The 17993-nt window shown below is 39.2% G+C and overlaps 1 protein-coding gene across 4 annotated transcripts in view; it reads left to right on the top strand.

Moving 5' to 3' along the window:
• Nucleotides 1–17993, top strand: part of VGLL4 (vestigial like family member 4) — a 69479-nt gene that overhangs the window by 12262 nt on the left and 39224 nt on the right. Inside the window, exon 1 of one of the 4 annotated variants that reach the window (XM_032447289.1) lies at nt 4656–4751. The exons of 2 other annotated variants lie outside the window; for them this stretch is intronic. Coding sequence is in view for 1 of the 2 variants with exons in the window: in XM_015874786.2 (XP_015730272.1) it covers nt 15774–15855 (82 nt within the window). In the remaining variant the exon portion in view is untranslated. Of the gene's footprint in view, nt 1–4655; nt 4752–15347; nt 15856–17993 lie in introns of those variants that run through there. One more of the 4 variants, XM_015874786.2, reaches the window with a different exon arrangement.

Raw genomic sequence — 17993 nt, 5'->3', positions numbered from 1 at the left:
ATCCTTGGACTGAACTTCTCATGACTCCCAACAGATGTTTTGCCTTTAAAGGTCAGTCTAACTTTCTGAACAGACCAGCTCCTTGCTTCCCAGAGCATGCCAGCGCAGTTAAGAATTGGAATGTAGTTTGACATCAGGAATGAAATTTCCTGAATTTTTTTTTTTTTAACTTCTTTAGTTACTCACCCAAATGTCACGTGATAACCCCTGTTATAATAACCACCGAGTGTATTTCAGAAGGAGAATAGTGTCAGAAGAAGATTCTATGAATGATTAGAGCAAGTTGTTACATAGTCTTAATGCAGAATCTTTCAGGTTCAAAGCAGTGTATTTTCATAACGTGTACTTGTATTACAGCATGGTTGTGCTGGGTATCGAGAAGTATGTATAATTAAATTCCCATCTAAAACATATGCTGTGCTTCTTTATGTATGATACTAGAAAAAAAATTAAAACCCCAGGACAACAACAGCAATAACAACAAAAACCACCCATGGAAACCCAGACAATTAATGGTATCTTCTTGAAATTGGAAGTGGCAAGAAGCTGGCCCACAGAAGGTAGGAGAAAGGAATGAAGTTTAAGTGAGCTATAAGCTCTCAGCAGGGAGAACGTATAATAAACTTCTAGCCTTTAAAATTAGAAGCAATTGTATCCTAATATATTTTTAGGGAGAATCATAATTTGCTTCTCTGTTCAAATAGGTGATGTTTTACTATATGAGAGCTGTACATCCTGTGACAGTCTGCAGCAGGTATTGAAAGGAGGTTGTTTCTCAGCCATGGACAGTTACATGTTGGCTCGCACCCGAAGCATGTCAGTTCAGCCTGCCTCACGTAACTGTGCTGGAATGTAATATGGGTGTTGAGTCTGTGTTGGGATTCCTGCAAGTGTTTTGTGACTTTATTTCATAGGCTGGCTGTGGATTATGGGAAAGAACACGCAGCAGATTTACATATGTGAGTTATTACTGTGCTTATTATGGTGCTCAGTAACATAACATTTTACTCTGTGATGTAACTTACAACATTGTCTGGCATACGTGCGTATGTTTTGTCAGTCTGTTGTATGAAAATTCCATTATTTTACCACTACTAATGAAATATTTTTCATTAATAATCATGCACAGTGTTGGGTTCTCAGCCAGCAGCTTTGCTGAAAGGTTCCAGGAATTTTCCTGCATTCTGGAGAGGGAAAACTTACGTTTCTTGTGCATAGTTCTCCCTTAAAATCTTAACGTCTCCATTTCTTTAGGTAGAGGAGCACCAAACAAATTGCTGTATCCACTTGATAACCACAGTGTCATGTTGAAGTAATAACTTGGATCTTATTTAGCTGTCCTGTGCTAGTTTTTGATGGTGATGAGAAGCCAGAAAGTGATGTGCCAGCAAGATATGAGGTGGTAGATGTTAGGCCGCAGTGATGAACCTCTGTAATAACTGTAAGTGTGGAGTTAGAATCATATGCACTCACATGAGGTCGTGTTGTCCAGTGGTACTGGTAAGATTTCAAAGATTTCAAAGGAAAATAGTTACACACATGCATTCATTTAAAACAAAGAAAAGATAAAACAGCTAAAAAGGCTTCTTGTTTATAACCCATGAACAGCTTTTACTGAGTACTTGTCTGTGTGTAAATGATAGAGTCAGCTGTGCAAGTGCATTGACTGAGATTGTGAAAAATTAATAGGTGAAACCTTGCATTTAGGGCCAACTGGCTGCTGTTATAAGATTGGAGTCATTGCAAATACAGAAGAATGAATCAGTGTTAATAAATGGCTTATAACAGTCTAAATCCTGAAAGGATGGATGGATATATATATGTATACATATCTATATCTATCTATCTATATACATATATATATATAATTACCATAAGATACCTTAGGATCACAAGCTGGACATGAGCTCAGCTGCTGATAACCCTGTGTCCTGGCAGCTGCAGAAGGCAGCCACGTGTTAAAGGTTGCACGCATTTGGGTAATTTTTGCATAATTCTCCACATGAGGTTGGCACATGTGAGATCTGCGTTCATTCCTAATCCATACAATTTTTTTATGCCCTCCACAGCATGCAAATGAGTTCTGGTGCTTGTGATAAGTGTGTCTCTCTCAGACTCTCTGAAGTCTTTCCTTGAATTAGCTTTATACCTGCCATTGTGGAGGCAGCATTGTGTCACTGTTCTGTAGTTGTTTGGTTTGTGTATACAGGCAATAGATTGCAGGCCCAAAATGAACATACATTGTTGGAATTAAGTTAATGGGATGACTATTTAATTAAATGTTAATTGTGAACTGGTGTCCTCGTGCTTTTGGTGTAAATGTGAGTAAATCCACTTAATAGCATTTGTAAAATAACAGATTGTTTTAATTCTGAGAAACTGCACTGAAATTATTTGTTCTAACGCAGTCTAATGTTTTAAATATTAGATGCTTTTACCCAATAATTAAGTAATATGCCACTCTCGTGGGGTTTTTTTTCTATTTATTTATTTAGAGTGTGAGTTTCTTCAGCCTTTTGCTGAAATAGCAAGAAATAATGTGAAGATATTTTGTTTCAGGTGAGAGTTTATGCGCAGAACTGTTTGTTTATCCTGTGTTTTGTGAGCTTGGAAACAAACACAAAGGCCAACCTTAGTGGTACTGTTACAAACCTTCATGATGACCAAATAGTGTCAGTTCAGAGTTTATTCTTACAATTAACACACACTGCATCAATTTACAACCATTCAAATTGATTCAAGTCTTTGCAGAGTTTACTGCAGCTCAACCAAATAAGTTAAAGAACAGACTTTTTAATTGGAATGTGTGTATTGGTGGGAACATGTCAGTGTGTGAAGGCAAGAACTTGATGTTTCTATTAATTTTGCATGCGGTTGTTTCACTTGGGAGGTCTCGCTGTCATCTACTGACATTCTGCAATTCCAGCTGTTTATCTGCAATCACTGTCTTGCTGAGTTTATGGTAAATGATATTACCCAAGTTTTTGCCGTGACATCCAAAGATGCAGAGTTAACTTTGATTGTCATGCATTACACTTCACTGAATTGTGTCATTCTGTTTTGATAGTCATTTTTAATTCTAAGTGTAACAAATTATCTAATATGTAATAATCTCTAATCATCCCCAGACACCATTCTTTATATTTAATCCCAAGCCAATTGCTGTACTGCTGGTGTGGCTGATTGGTTTCTCTAGGATTGTCTCCTCTGCACGCATTTCTGACAAAAATTCTATCTTCTGGCAGGCAAAGAGAGCTTTAATCGGGTAGGCTTTAAATCCAAGATGGTTATCCTGTCTAGTGATATTACAACTTGCATAATGCTGACACTCAAGTGTAATGGGGTGGCTTTCTCTGGTGTTAGTCCAACTGGAGAGAAATTTCAGTCATCGTAAGTAGTTCAGAAGCTTCTGAAGTCACAGAAGTTTTCAGTAAGTGTGCAGAATATGGTAAGAGAAAGTGGTGTGTAAAAGGAAAGTGTTACTACCTACCAGTAAATAATGATAGGAGATTAGTGACTGCAGTGCAAGTAGGGTGTAATTACTGGCCTGTAAAAATTGTGCTAAACTTCCACGATCCATGTATACGTTTTGTGTATGGGTAAGTGTAACGAAGGTATATGGCTCTTCTGAGACTTGATTTTCTTGGCAGCATAGTTTGCAATAGAAATAAAAGTCACACAGCCTTTTTTGACAGAGAATAATGTATGTGTTGTTTTATGCCGGCAGCTCAGTTGCTCTACTGTGGTATTCATGATGCTCTTTTAATTGTTGTATAACTGTTCCAGTTGAACAAAATATTAAGACCTATTGGCTTTGGAGTTGGGAAGGATTATTCATTTAAGGGAATTTACCTGTTCACATTCTTCAGGCCATCCCAGCAAAGTACTTTTCCCTAAGGAAATGATGGGTACACATGGAGAGCTGTGTTGGTATGGCTATGTGATATAAATCTGAAGGTATGTTTCCCTTTGTAGCTGAACTCTGCAGATAAGTTCATAAAGTGTATTTTGATCTTGGGATCATCTGTACTGCAGATTTTTTTTTCTTTACCAAGACTATATTTCCAGTACTTGTTTCCATGAACAGTATTGTGAAATTCTATTCATTGTAATTTATGTGGATATTATTTTGAGTCCTTATTTTGAGTAGGTTTTGTGCATTTGGAGGAGTCAATCATATTCTAATTTAAATGCAAGGAAGCTCTGAAAGGAATTCTTTCTCACACCAAAGCTAAAGCTGTGTTTTCTTAGTTAAAGTTAGGAATTAGGTTGTGCTCACATGGATGTGCATAAGTTTGCAAGAAGAATCTAAGTGTGTTGGATGATGTGCAATTCAACCAGTTACCCAAGGGCTGTCCACAGCAACGTTACAGTTAATGCAATGCTAGGCTTGCAAAGTAGGATTTACAGGCAAGAGTTAGCTCCCTTTTATGAAAGCAGCTGACTGCAGAGGATAAATGCATGCTGCACGTGCCTGTGAGAATATCAGCTCATCTCTCTCATGGTCCCTGTAAGAATCTGAGCTCCACCAGCTTGCAGTTTCTTTTTAGATGTTTTGCTCTGCCTTGATCTGAAAAAATAGGAAGACAGTACCATATTTATTTGCCTTTTTCTTTATGACTGAATTAACTAATGAGAAGGCATTTCCTCCTTAGAATCTTGATAGAATTTATATCCTGCATCATCTACAACTGAAGGTTTTGCAGAAGGTGGTACGCAGAACCAACACAGTTCAAAGGAAGGAAAAGGAGGTAGGTATGCTACAAGAAATGTATAGGGCCAGGATTCTTTTAATCAGGATTCACTACTGGCTGTCTGTCCTGTGACTTTTCATATACATTGTCAGTAAATTAGCAGGTCAGACAGGTTCTGCCTGAAAAGAATACACAGACCAAGAATTCTTTTATTTTTAATTACTGGAGTGGATGAAAGCAAGGTGTGGTCTTTGGCCCAGCACAGAGAGTCAGGAATTGACTAGCTTCTGTGCCTCCAGGTAAATCTCATCTTCCTGCCTTGATTTCTCCAGCTGTGATATAGGTGTGATATTTGCCTTAGGAGGAAACTGAATATATTCCTGTTTGCTGGGTTCCTTAGAGACAGAAATTGTTACTCACATAACATTTCAGAAAATTAAGCATTTTTAATAAGCGTTTTAATAAGAACGCTGATCACACGGCTTCGGGTTGGGTGAGCTGAGTTCTCCTCTTTGTGGAAAATAACTGGAAAACTTCCTCTTCGGATGTCTGCTGCAAGTATTTCCATATGATAATTTCTTCAGTTTTGTGTTACGAGGTTCCTGTATATCTGACTTCATAGAAAGCTTGAGATAGTGAACTTGTCCCGCAGCAGATGATACCTAAAAGATGGAGGGCACTTGATGAATAACACACATAAAAAAAAAAGTTTAAAAGCAGCGCAGATGAATAAATTCTCTTCCAAGTTTTGTGCTCCAAAAGTTTTAGAACTTTAGGACTGACCTTCACAATTTTTCAGCTGAAAAGTTTTCACTGCTTTCTGGTTTTGAGCCATTGGACTCTGAGATATAATTTCCAATTTTTATTTTATTAAGAGCTTAAAAGGTAAAAAGTAAGTTGTGTGTAACTTCTCCAGATACCCTGGGGAGAAATGGAGCCTTAAGAAAAATACAAGTATTGCAAAACTTCGCGACATGATGGAGTTGCAACATAAAGAACATGTGGGAAAAGGGGCAAGGTCACTGCTAAGTTCTAATTTTTCAGAACCAGTCTCTCCTTATTTTATTTACTTTAAGAAGTCTGTGATCATAGTTGGAAATATAAAACGTAAATACTGTTGCAGCACATCAGGATTTTGTTGTGTTGACTCCAGCGCTGTTGTTCTCTGCCATAATTAATTTTTTCTTGAGACATATATTAAATAGTTGGAAATGCTTTCTGTTCTGGGCTCTATCCTTCAGTTTCAGTGCCGTGGGTTTAAATAGTTAGTTATGCATCCACATATCTTGTGATTTGCATTTCATGTGACTGCAAGTGTGAACAAGAGTGTGTGATATCACCTTAGAGGAGAACGGTTTAACTGCTTTCTCCAGCTGTAGAGAAGCTCTCTCGCCCTGCCCTAAAGGTTGTTTGGTAAGTGCATGCTGTCAATTAGTCTTGGCAGAGCAACATACGAGCCGATGAAAACGTGTTGGGAGTTGAAGTTTGGGCTGGTTATGCATCTGAGCAGAGGAAAGCTGAACCACAGTTTGTACAGAGGTTTTTATTTTGCTTTTTTGCCTTCTAGAAACCATTTCACCCTTTAGATGTGTAAATGCACAGCCAGGAAGGACTCAGAATACTGGGAAATAACTGTGTTTACTGGATTTGTTGCATTTCTCTCTTGTGCATAGCTGTCATTGTACTTTGTAGGCACAGGCACCACAGTGTTTAATTACCTGCCATGACAAATGCAACCTGACTTACAAGGGATGCAGTGAATTGTTTCCCTAATCCTCTCCCACTGTAGCCTGTAGGATTAATTTTGGTGGCAATGTTTGCTTTTGCTTTCTTTGATAAAGGATTGTAGCGTCATTTAATGGTGGACTTGATTAATGGATATTTAGATCAGAAATGGAAAAGAAGAATAAAAGAGAATGAGTTGATGTTTTTCCTTCTCAATATGTTGAGAAGAACATCAGTTCTGCTGAGCTGCTCTTCCAGAGGAAGGTTTTGATCTTATACAGTAAGGTAACAAGAAACTCAGAGATGTAGCACCTATGTATTTCACTGCTTTTTGCCTATGCTGAATACAGTACTTATGGTAGTAAGTGGAGCTGTCTGATCTGCTGGTGTGTAAGGCATGGGGAGGACTGGCAGTGTTGCTTCAGTCCCAGACCCTGGCAATGCAGAAGAGGAAGCTGCCGGGCTTGGATGTCTCCAGTTCTAAAGTCTTCAAGTGTGAGAGCTGAAGCAGAGAGTGGAAAAAGCAGACTGAGGTAAGGTGTCTGAGAAGGAAGGCGTGGTTTGGAAAACAGGAATGGATTTTGGCAGGAGAATATGGGAATTGGGACTGGCTGGGCAACCGTTTGGGACAAGTAGGTACTGGTAGGAAAGGATTGTTGGGAACGAACATGGGAGTCTGAGACTCAGATAATAGCTACAGAAGGAGAGTGAGACTGGCATAGGTCACGTACCAGGCCATATGGTAAGATGGAAAGGGGATAAGACAAAAGCATTTTGCCTGTTTGGCAGATTTGAGTATTTCAGCCTCTGTGTTGATTCTTGTGGGTTCTGATGTTGTGGAAAAAAGAGGACAGGATGTGGGGGTCCATTTTGTTTTTCGCTTGCCCTGTGTTGGAAGGACCTTTTGAAGATGGCGGTTCAATTCTGCTTCCATTTTCAGAATGTATGTTGCAGATCACTCTGTATCATAGGCTACTTTTTATATAAAGAGCATGGTCTCATTTCGTGAGAGGAACAGTGCCACTGCAAAAGCTATTTGGTATTTTTTCCTGAATTGCTTGGTGTGGAGCCAAAACTTTATTTTCTACCCACTAATCAAACAAGGCTCAACAGGCAGGATTATTCAATTCCTTGTAGGTTTTTGTATGGCACTTACCGCTGTACAGTCACAAAGCTTCATAAACCTTTAATTAACCTTTACAACACCCCTTTGATATGATTCAATTCAATCATTATTCAGGACCGGAGCCAGCAAATCTTTCTTTACACAAAATAAAGTGAGGTCCTGTGGAAATAAGTAGCCAGTGAGATCATCAGATGTGATTATCCAGTAAAACTGTGGAAGGTTGGCAAATGGGGGTTACCCCCAAAAATCCTGTTCTTGGCATTTTTAAAACTTGCATGTGTTTGATTTTCAGTCATCGTAAGACTCTTCAAATGGTTCTCTGTGTTAAAAATATATATAACATTATTTATCCCGAAAACCGCTTTCTAAGATACGCAATGGAAAGAACACAACATCTCTAGCTCAGAGTTTTTTTTTACTTTTTTATTCATTATGTTTAATAACCTTTATATTACTTCTGTCTCTAAAAACAAAAGCAGGGAAAACCTGCAAAGCTAACAATACTGGCAAAACCAGACTTGGCTCTGGTATGCATGTATGCATTTCAGTTCCATGTAGCTCATAGTGCAGCTTCTAGTCAGGGCTGATTGCACTTGCTGGACTCCCACTTCCAAACCAATTACCAAGGCTGACATAAACTCAGTTATGCTGAATATTAAGGTTCTAAACTGAGGGCCTTTGATTTTGGGGATATAAAGCATACTTTCATGCGTGGTTTAGATGCTTTCGTTTGTACATGTTGTGTCTTCATCTCTTGATTTGTCATCGTTTCAACAAATCAGTAATTCAGACCAATGAAATGATTCCTTATTTAATTGTTCTTACCCAGCCTGAGCAATCGTTTCCATGTGACTGTTCAATTTCTCTGACTTCTGTTAGCAGCAAGCCCGGACTTTTTGGCAATAATATGACTTATGTAATTAAGTTTTTGCCCTGGCATTTCTCTCTGAAAAAAATCTACTTGTACGTAATTGGAAATGTAGTCTGTCTTGAAGCTGCACCAATCTTGCTTAAGTGAGATTTTCTATCCTGCCGGATAAAAATCAGTTCAGGAAAAGACTTGTGTCCTTCTAGATGTGCAAAGCCCTTCCGATGGTTTTCTTTGTATTATTTAAGGGTAAGTAAATGGCATTCTTAAGTTGAGAACTATAATATTGGAAATCTTTAGATGAGTTGATAAAAAGCTTGGCTTGAAACTGGACATGAGTAAAAGGTTCTTTACTGAAGAGGATGGCTGGGTACTGACAGAGGCTCCCCAGGGCAGTGGTCATGGCCCCAAGCTGCTGGAGTTCAAGGAGCATTTGAACAGTGCTCTCAGAAGTATGGTTTAATTTGGGGTGATCTTGTGTGGAGCCAGGACTCGACAGTGCTTGTACCTTCCAACCTGAGGTATTCTGTGATGCTATTATGCTTTCTTTTTCCAATAACTGTAGGAGGTTGTACTTTGTATAGTAAATTAGTTCGCATATTCTTACGTATGCTTGCTGTATTTAATGGTAACATACTAGCAGGATGAGTCTTCTGAAATACAGTCTTGCAATAGTTCAGCCTTATTTTAAAGATTAGTAATTCTCCACTGCCTTATTTCACAATGAGATTGGATTGTTTTTGTTTCTAACAATGTCCCTGAATGGAACTTGATATAGTAAGTGCGAGCCATAATTTTATGCTGTGGGTGGAAGGCTAAACTCAAGAGTTAAGTAGTGTTCCTTCTGCCAGAGTCCAGGTTGGTGAAAGGACAGAGTGAAGTAAAGTTCTTTGCAGTGGATATCTGGACTATTTAATTCTAACTCTGTACTATCATATGGTAATTTCCTAGCTTTTAATTAATTAGTTCATGCTCTTCTTTACATTTTGCTAATATACAGTGTAGCAGCATCAGTGGTATTAGGATCCTCTTTTAGGATTGGGACTTAACTGTTTGGATTCATGATCCCCAAACCAAAACATACATCGTCATATTCAGACTACTGTGCAAGAAATGCACAAAGACTTGATGGGCTTCATTGACAGTTGTTCTCTGCCTCACTCAGGTCAATTTCTACAGTTGTTTTTTTTCTTTCTTGAGAACTAGGATCTATCTTAAAAGGAAATTTTCTCTACAGTGGAGTCTTATTAGGAGATGTTGAGCCTGTTAGGGCTCCTTCCCTCTTAGCCATCAGTCCTGTTGCAAAATAATGTTTCTATTACCCTGTCCTCTTGAAGGAGGAGTAGGTAGATTCTGTTATGCTCAGGATGACTCTGCAGGCCTCTAACACTCTGGGAAGAAGGTGATGCTTTACCAGGTTAACAGAAGCAAGTTTTATCTATCTTAAGACTATTGCTGTAGCTGACAGGACCTGTAGCTCAGAGAAAGGCAGCAAAAGGTCAGGAGGCCTTTGACCAAGACAGAGAGAAAAGGCAGTACAAAACTGACAGCAGGATCTGCTATTTCATTTTTGGGATATTAGTGCCTCGTATGTCTTTTGGCTCTGTGTGCGCCCTGGCCTTGCACTACATACATGTTGTTAGCACACAAAACTAGTGAAGCCTCACAGCTGTAGCTGCTATAGAGGTGAAAAGTCAGAGTGAATTTTAAGGCCTAATTTGGGATATGACACTTCGATTAAGATGTGCTGAGATGTGAGTGAGGATAAGAGGCTCTGAGATAACTGCAGAGTTGAGGCTGATGAGACAAGGAGGTACTTCAGTGCAGGAATAAAGGGATGGAACTCAGAGCAGTTGGAGAGCATGGCCTGAGAGAGTGTTCAGAAGAGCTGGAAGGGAAGAGAGTTAAGTGAGAAGGGATGTTAAGATGGGAAATGCTTCAGAAGCTGAGGAGATTTTGGGGACATCTGGGAATATTTTTGTTGTTTGAAAAGCACTGAATTTCAGGAATTGAAGGAGTGGTGGATGTGAGTTTGAGGGAAACTGTGTGAATTAGAATCACTGAAACAAAACCTTTTGTTTCTGAAAGGGGGAAGAAGGTATTTGCAATTTTAAAGCACTTTTTGAAAGGGAACTGGAGTTAACACAATCTTTTAGTTTCAGCTTTGCATCTGCCCATGACACCTTGGTCTGGTGACAGGCAGATGCTGACCATGCATTTTTTTTTCAACATTTTCCATGTCCATATCAAGCTTTCTCTATTAAAAGTGAATTTGAGGATAAATTAGGTGCATATCATACTAAATTAGGTATATATCAAATGGAAAAATGTAGTCTTAAAAGTTGAATGAAATTTCTTTTTAACTTAATGAAACAATAGCTTGAGAGTTATATAATTGGATCCTGTAATAAATGCTTATTAACATTCTCATTCTGATGTCTAGGATAAGTAATTACTGGAATGTTTAAAAGCCAAAATTAATTTGTTTTGTGACAAAAGTTGTAATTGATTGTCCTGCACGGTTCTTAACAAGATAGCACTGGAATTCATTTTCTAAAATGTGACTTATAAGATTATTACCTGTGTTGCCTATAATAAATTCAGTCTTTGTGCAAACAAGGTCAACTGCATACACTTAAGGAGATTTACATACATTGACATGTAAGTTGAGTTAAGCACTGAGTATATCTGATCTCTCGCCAAGCTAGCAATAAAGGGGAAATCTTTTCAAAGACTGTAGCAATCTTAGAGCCCTTTGCTTTATTTCAAACCCTGTAATTAGTGGTTTCTGGAAACTGGATTTGCTTCTTCCCAAAGATGAGGGCTATGCACAGTAATTTTGAAATCTAGCCTTTAAACATGGTCTGGCTCCTAACTTTCCTAAGTAAAAAGTGCTTTAGATGCCTGAGCATTTCACATCAAGCTGACTTAGGACTGGCATTTTTCTTTAGTGCACTCGTTCCAATTTTTTCCTTCTCCTCTCCACCAATTTATGTTTTAACTTTTAGGGCATGGCAAATTTAACACTCATGTGCATCTGGAGACTCTGATGGCGTATGAGATTCTTTGTAGCTCAAGATAAATTATGTTTCTGATTATCATCAACCCTTCAGAAATTTAAATTAGTATGCAAATAGCAGGAAAGATTATCAAGATTTTAATTAGCAACTAAGAATTTTCCAACCTAGATAAACAAGATTTATCTGTTATGTTTTCTATCTGCATTTTAAAGTATTTTTAATCCAGTTTAGAAGAATTAAAGAAAAACACCAGTAAATTGTCAGTGGTAAGGTAGCATGTGGAAAAGAATAATATTTTTTGGTAAATCTGATCTCTGCTGTTCTGTTAGAACAAGTAGTCAAAGAATGAAGTCAGGTAGTAGTGAATCCATGCAGACCATGGAACCAATCACCTAATTCATTGCTCCATTGCCCTGCAGTTCTCTACAACTGTAAAATAGATATTTGGTTTTAGAACGGTCAGCAGAATGTGTACTTAGTGTGCTGCTACTTACCATTCACTGAAACCCTGCGAAAAAACACCAAAACTATAAGCTTTGGAAAAAAAGCAGAAATAGATTTTGTGCTGCAGTAAGAGAACAGGTCACAGAAGTGTAGCTGGCTGAAGTCCTGGGTGGGTGTGATCCAACTGATGGAAGCAAAGTGTGTTGTTTCCTGAATTGCTAACTGCTTTTTTCTGGATATGAGAGGTACCTGCTGAAGCAGCAGCTGCTGCCAGTGGCATCATGTACTGCCTCCTGTGCCCATCTTCCATTTTATCCATAGAGCTATGTGCTGCTAGGAAATAAAGTGAGATTTGTTATGAATGGTCACCTGCCTGTATTTACCCCCCACTTCAGTCCTCAAACCTTTGCCTTACTTCACTGTAACAACAGTAAACTGAGTTTATCCCGGGGCAGGAGATAAATAATGCTTTCTGCAAGCAGCTTCCTTGTCATCTAGCTCCAAATTTCCTGCATGTTTCATGTGTGTTAGCTCTATCTTATTATTGTATCTGAGAGTATTCAAAAGCACACACTCCATCTTGCTTAGAGGAGAATTTTTATTTTTTCGTTTAATATATCATAACTACAGTTAAAAAAATATGTTGATCATGAGCGCAGGAACTCTGCAACTGAATATCAGGAAAAAGAATAGTATTTTTTTCCCTCAGGCACATCGCCACCTAGCTGCTAACTAGAATCTCTTTTAGTTGAAGGGAAAAGGTAGAACCTGTACCTGAAGTACACTTGTTTTACTCCTCCAACCTTTTTCATGAAGGATGTTAACATATCAACCAGGTGATAGATCATAAAAGCCTTCCCAGCCTCAGGAGCTGTAACATCTATTGTTGTCTGTGCAGAAGTGAGCCAAATGGGGTAATACCACGTCTGAGGCTGAGCCTCCCAAGCATTCCTTGTTCTGCAGGCCCCACTGTGCAAGAATGAGAGAAGAGAGTAAGGAGGCAGGCAGGGTGAGAGAACCATGGGAGAGAGGTGGAAGACTGGTCTTCAGAGAGAATGCTCCATTGTAGGTAGCTTCTTGGAACTGTTTGTTCTGAAGCAGCTCTATATTTTTAAATGCTGTAAAAATAGTATAAACTCTTACTAGTATCTATTATTATGGATGTGACGTATGCAGGAATTGCCAGCTTTTCCTACGTTCAGGTAATCAATGCACAAGTATAGCTTAAGTTTTTAATAAGATTCCCCTAATTACTTAAATAAATGACTTCTATATCTTTTTATAGTAGAAGAGTTCCACCAGTATTTAGGAAGCATTAAGTGACTCAATAATATTATGTGCTGTGTATGTTGTTGAAAGGGCGTGTTTGAGAAGATTTTTGTTAAATCTGAAAAATGCTCTCTTTTGCTCTTCAGCTATTAGTCACCCTGGTTATATCACAGTAACAGTGTTCTTGCTGGGTCGAGCATTTGCTTTCACAATGTATCTTCTCATTGTCCTCGTTTGGTCTGTGTTGGAGCGGTCTTGGCTGTAAACTAGATTCTGTTCAGATGAGAAGCTGATGGAGGTTCAAAAAGTATCTCCAGCTGCTAAGGGGCATCAGTCCATTTAACCAAACATAAGCTAATCCCGAGAAGGTATATGGAGTTTAGATGCTAAGTCTGCTGTGCCAGTTGCTTCTCACAACTTCTGTGGATATACACTGTATTCTGCAAGAGGGAAAGTTTTGTTTTCTTGTAGAAAAGGCAATTTTGTCTAACTCCACCTTAATGCGGACGCTAGCTGTCAAAGTATGTATTTGATCCCTCGGTTTTGACAACTGTGATTTATCTAATTAATAGAACCGCTTTGGTTTTGCTTTCCTTGCCTCAGAATACTACCATGGAAATGCATTCCTGTGTGAAGACTGTCTTTGCTTTCTCTATTAAAAGTGAATTTGAAGATCACAAAGAGGTTGAACTATCTCATCTGTTTAAGTGGGCTAATTAGAGTCAAATTTGATTTACTTAGATGTGAAGTCTACAGTGATTCAGAAAGATGTTATGTGGATTTTCAGTTACCTCTAGGGGATGCTGTTGTGTTAAAAGTTCCAGTGTACTAAATACATTATATACAGCTTTGGATATATATCTGCCTTATGGAAGAAAAGTGTGTGCAATGCTAAGAGAAGTACTTGAGATAATATCAGAGATAACATAGAGATAGTATGGCACACCACTAGTTGTGGTAGCAACTATCAGTGTATGGAAAAAGAAGTAAGAACTATCCTGGGGTGATGTTAATAACTATGCATGCCACATCTAACCTGTTGATGCACTGATTGATTTCAGCTCAGTGGAAGGTATCTCAGATTAGTGAAGCGTGTGAAGAACGGCAGATGGAACAGACTAGTTGGTAGTTTAAGTAGTACTTTTCAAAATGCTGTGGCAAAGTGCCTCAGTAGTGCAGTAACAAAGCAGAAGGATTCCCAAAGTGGAAATTAAAATTTCTTACTGATTCTCACTGACTATCTGCTCTCCTGTGTACCATTAGAATTCTCCTTCCCAGGAAGACAGGGAAGAATTGCCATCCAATTTGAAGAGGAAAGAGAGGTAGAGGCAAGATTAGGACTCCATTAGCCTTATTGTTTGTCCTAGAACAAAGTTCTCCGGGGTTTATTTCTCTGTTTCTGTCAAATCAGCCTTCAGGTGTTGATTAGCCACGGGAAGTTCAAGCCGATGCCTGCTAGGTTAGCACATGCCTTCCTCTATACAGATGTTCTGCCCTCTCCAGATGAGTCACACACATCTGTACAAGCAGCGCCAGCCTTTGTGGTCAAGGCTTGAACTGCAGAAGGGCTGACCGCATCCTGGGATGAGACCAACTGCTGTGGAAACCTCCATCATCTGCGGCACTTCATGTGGAGCTGTACCAATTGCTAACGATCCAAACAGAATTTCTGTTAACTAATATACCTGAAAAGAATCAAATGTAGTGACGAACTGATTGGCAGCAGTGCGTGTGAGCGCACAGTACCTATGCACAGAGGTAAACCATCAGTGTCACGTTTCCCTAACCAGCTGCTGTTCTGCTCTGCCACTCTTATATCACTGCAATAGTACATGGCAGTGCCTGAGGTCGTGCTGGGAAATACAGCAAAAGAACAGAGCTAAGGACTGTTCAGAGATGGCTGCGCCGTGCTGTGGTGGTGCAGCAGTCAGGCCGCTGCCCGCATGGAGGCCTCCCAGCAGCCGTGCCGCCTTCGCTTCCCGCTCGCGGTGGCAGCGCTGCTTCCTGTCAGGGCGGCTCTGACATGGCCCCTGCTGCACAGGCCCCTTCTGTGCAGGCTCTCCACCTCCTCCTGCTCTTTCTTTCAAACACTTAGTGCATTTAGAGCCTGATCTTGTACAGAAAATATCCCTGACATTTGAAGAGCTCCAGGGATTCACTGAGCATGCTCAGTCCTCCCCGCCTGATAGAGAGAGGAAGCTGGTTTACATACGAGTCATACCAAGCATAGCCTGCATGTCAGTGCAGTTAACTTGCAGCGGGCTGTGAGGAGAACTAGTGTGTCTTTGTCCTAGGAAATTTCCCTTGTTTCTGTTTGCTTTTTCTTTCTTTCTTTCTTTCTTTTTTTTTTTTTTTTTTTTTGGAGAAAGACTTGAAAAGTTTTCAGACAGTTTTCTTTGTACTGAAGGACGCAATATACTTTTAGTTTGTAAAAGTTTGGAAGGGGTCGTGTGTGTTTTAATCCTTCCAACTTTTCTTTAATATACTTTGTTTTGATTAGTGAAGGCTGGGCCTTGTGCTAGTGAAGTTTCGGGGGCCGGGAGCGTCCTCAGCACCATTCGCCTGGCTTCCATCTCCCTGAATCTGGGTGAAAGCAAACAAGCTGGTCTTTTTTGCTAGCCCAATAAATGCTATTTATGAAGATGGACCTGTTGAACTACCAATACTTGGACAAGATGAACAACAATATTGGCATTCTGTGCTACGAAGGTAACGCTTTCATTTCACAAAGCTCTTTTGTCGGGTGTGTTTTATGTTATTTGTAAGCGTGGATTTTCTTCCTGAAAGAAGATCTCTATGGTTGGTTTTAAGATAGCTCACAGTCTGGGTTGTTAATACGGCTTTGTTTAAGGGAAGGACATTTTTTTTTTTTTCTTTTTCACGTTAGATTTGTTTAAAGGACTGTGTTGCTTCTGTGTCTGCCAGGCAGATTGTTTGTTGGTAATGTCTGCAGCTGTGAAGGAAATAGTTTGTAATATGGGTGTAGGTATTAATTTACATTTCTGCTTGTAACCGTACCTAGCAGTCGGGCACCGCCGCTTTTAGGTGGGGGAGACGCTTTTATACAGTGTAGCTCGAAATAATTTTTACATCAATTCAGCAGTTGGGTCGCGAACAATGAAGAGTTTGAGTGCACAGCCGTGGGGCTCACAGAGGCGCCGTGCTGCAGAGCACAGAGTAGCCCATTGTTTGACTTCTCATTTCCTGCACAGCTCAGAGAAAGCCCTGGCTGCGAGATGCCTCCCCCTCCTCCATCGCGCACACCCCTCCTTTCCCAAGAACCACCCCACGCTCCCGTCCCCTGTGGAAAGAATTACACAACTAGTTGGAAAATGTAATTTTTTCTCTCTGCTGGACTCTGAATTTTACCTATGTTGTCTCCAGCTAATGTAGGTTGGCATTTGCTCTCCATTTTGTAAGCATTAATAGTCCTGTTTTGAAGTTGCCTGAGGTAATAGAGTAAAATAAGTTTCTTAATCTTAGTGGAGTTTTATCTACGTGCAGTTTGAAGAAGTGGTTATGGCTTGGCTTTGACTGGAAAGAAAGGCACCACAGAGCTAATTCGGCTTGGCAGTAGAACTGTTTTTGCTGTAGCCACACACAAGCCTTGCAGAAATCTTTCTTCTGATTCAGCAGGAACATTTTCCGTGTTCATTTGGAAAATAAACTTGCTGTAGTTGTTAGGGAAGAAACAATAAGGAGTACACATAGGAATAGAAAATGCCTATTCATATGTTCAAAAAAAGGACTAGGCCAGAGCTGAGCTTCTCTTTGGAAAATAACATCTTTTCTACCATTAAATCAGAATGGACACATTTCCTTCCTTTGGGAAATGGAGGAGTTTCTTATAGAACTGTTAATATTTGATTCTTTTGTTGTCGTTGTTCTTTCTTTTCCTTTCCTGCTCAAATATGGAGATAACTTGCTTGAATAAAGCTGTTTTAAAGAAGTTTGAGTTTTCATATCAGGACTGAGTAATCCAGAACTGAGATAGTGCAAGACTAGTTGAATTTTCTGGTTCTTTCCTACCTGTGTTTTCTCCATTATAGCTAGAGGACTAATTAAGAAAAGACAACTTGAAGGATCCTTTAACTTTTTGTTTCTCTCGTAGTAAGCAGTGCTTTGTTTGGAGTCAAATAACAACTTCTGATGAAGACCATGAAGTTTGCTTAAAATTCTGCTTACGTAGTACATGTTCATGAGTGTTTTGTTGACTGAAGCAGAAAAACTGTAGCTTTGGCTCACTACTTCAATTCATTAGAATTATGCCTAATTTTAATGGGTGATTCTTTCCAGATCTCCTTTTCCACCCTTTTCTCCATTAATTGTTATTTGAATAGATCTTTGCTTTAGAAGTTAAAAGCTGCTCAGAGTACTCTACTATAGCAGTCTTTGTTTAGCTTAAACATCTGTTGCTATTTTCCTTATTATGGAAGTTAACATTTTTAACACTAAAGTAAACATACAAAAAAATGAGAAAAAAAAAAGCAAAAATTCGGTGGTGTTTATAGTGAGGTGTTTATATCCCAGTGGTTTAAAAAGTATAAACAGTCACTGACAACATCTGCACTGAACTGTAAGGGTGTTTTAGAGATGCCTACAGATCTTCCTCTGCCGGAGTATTTATTTTCTAAGAGCTGTATCAGCTGTGATGGATCTTGTCTTTTCAAGGACGCTGCTGTAGTAGTAAGTAGACTGAGAACAAAGTGCCCTTTCAGACTCAATTAATTAGGATTTATTGAAGGTCATACTTGAACTACTTCTAAGTAGTTGTCTTCCTAAAAAGTACTTTGTACTTTTGCAGATGTAGACACAAATATATTCTGTGAAAATAGGATTGAAATTTC

The sequence above is a fragment of the Coturnix japonica genome, chromosome 12 (assembly GCF_001577835.2).
Source record: "Coturnix japonica isolate 7356 chromosome 12, Coturnix japonica 2.1, whole genome shotgun sequence".
Taxonomy (NCBI): Eukaryota; Metazoa; Chordata; class Aves; order Galliformes; family Phasianidae; genus Coturnix; species Coturnix japonica.
Note: the sequence above shows the minus strand (reverse complement) of the source record. Positions and strands in the feature narration are given on the sequence as shown.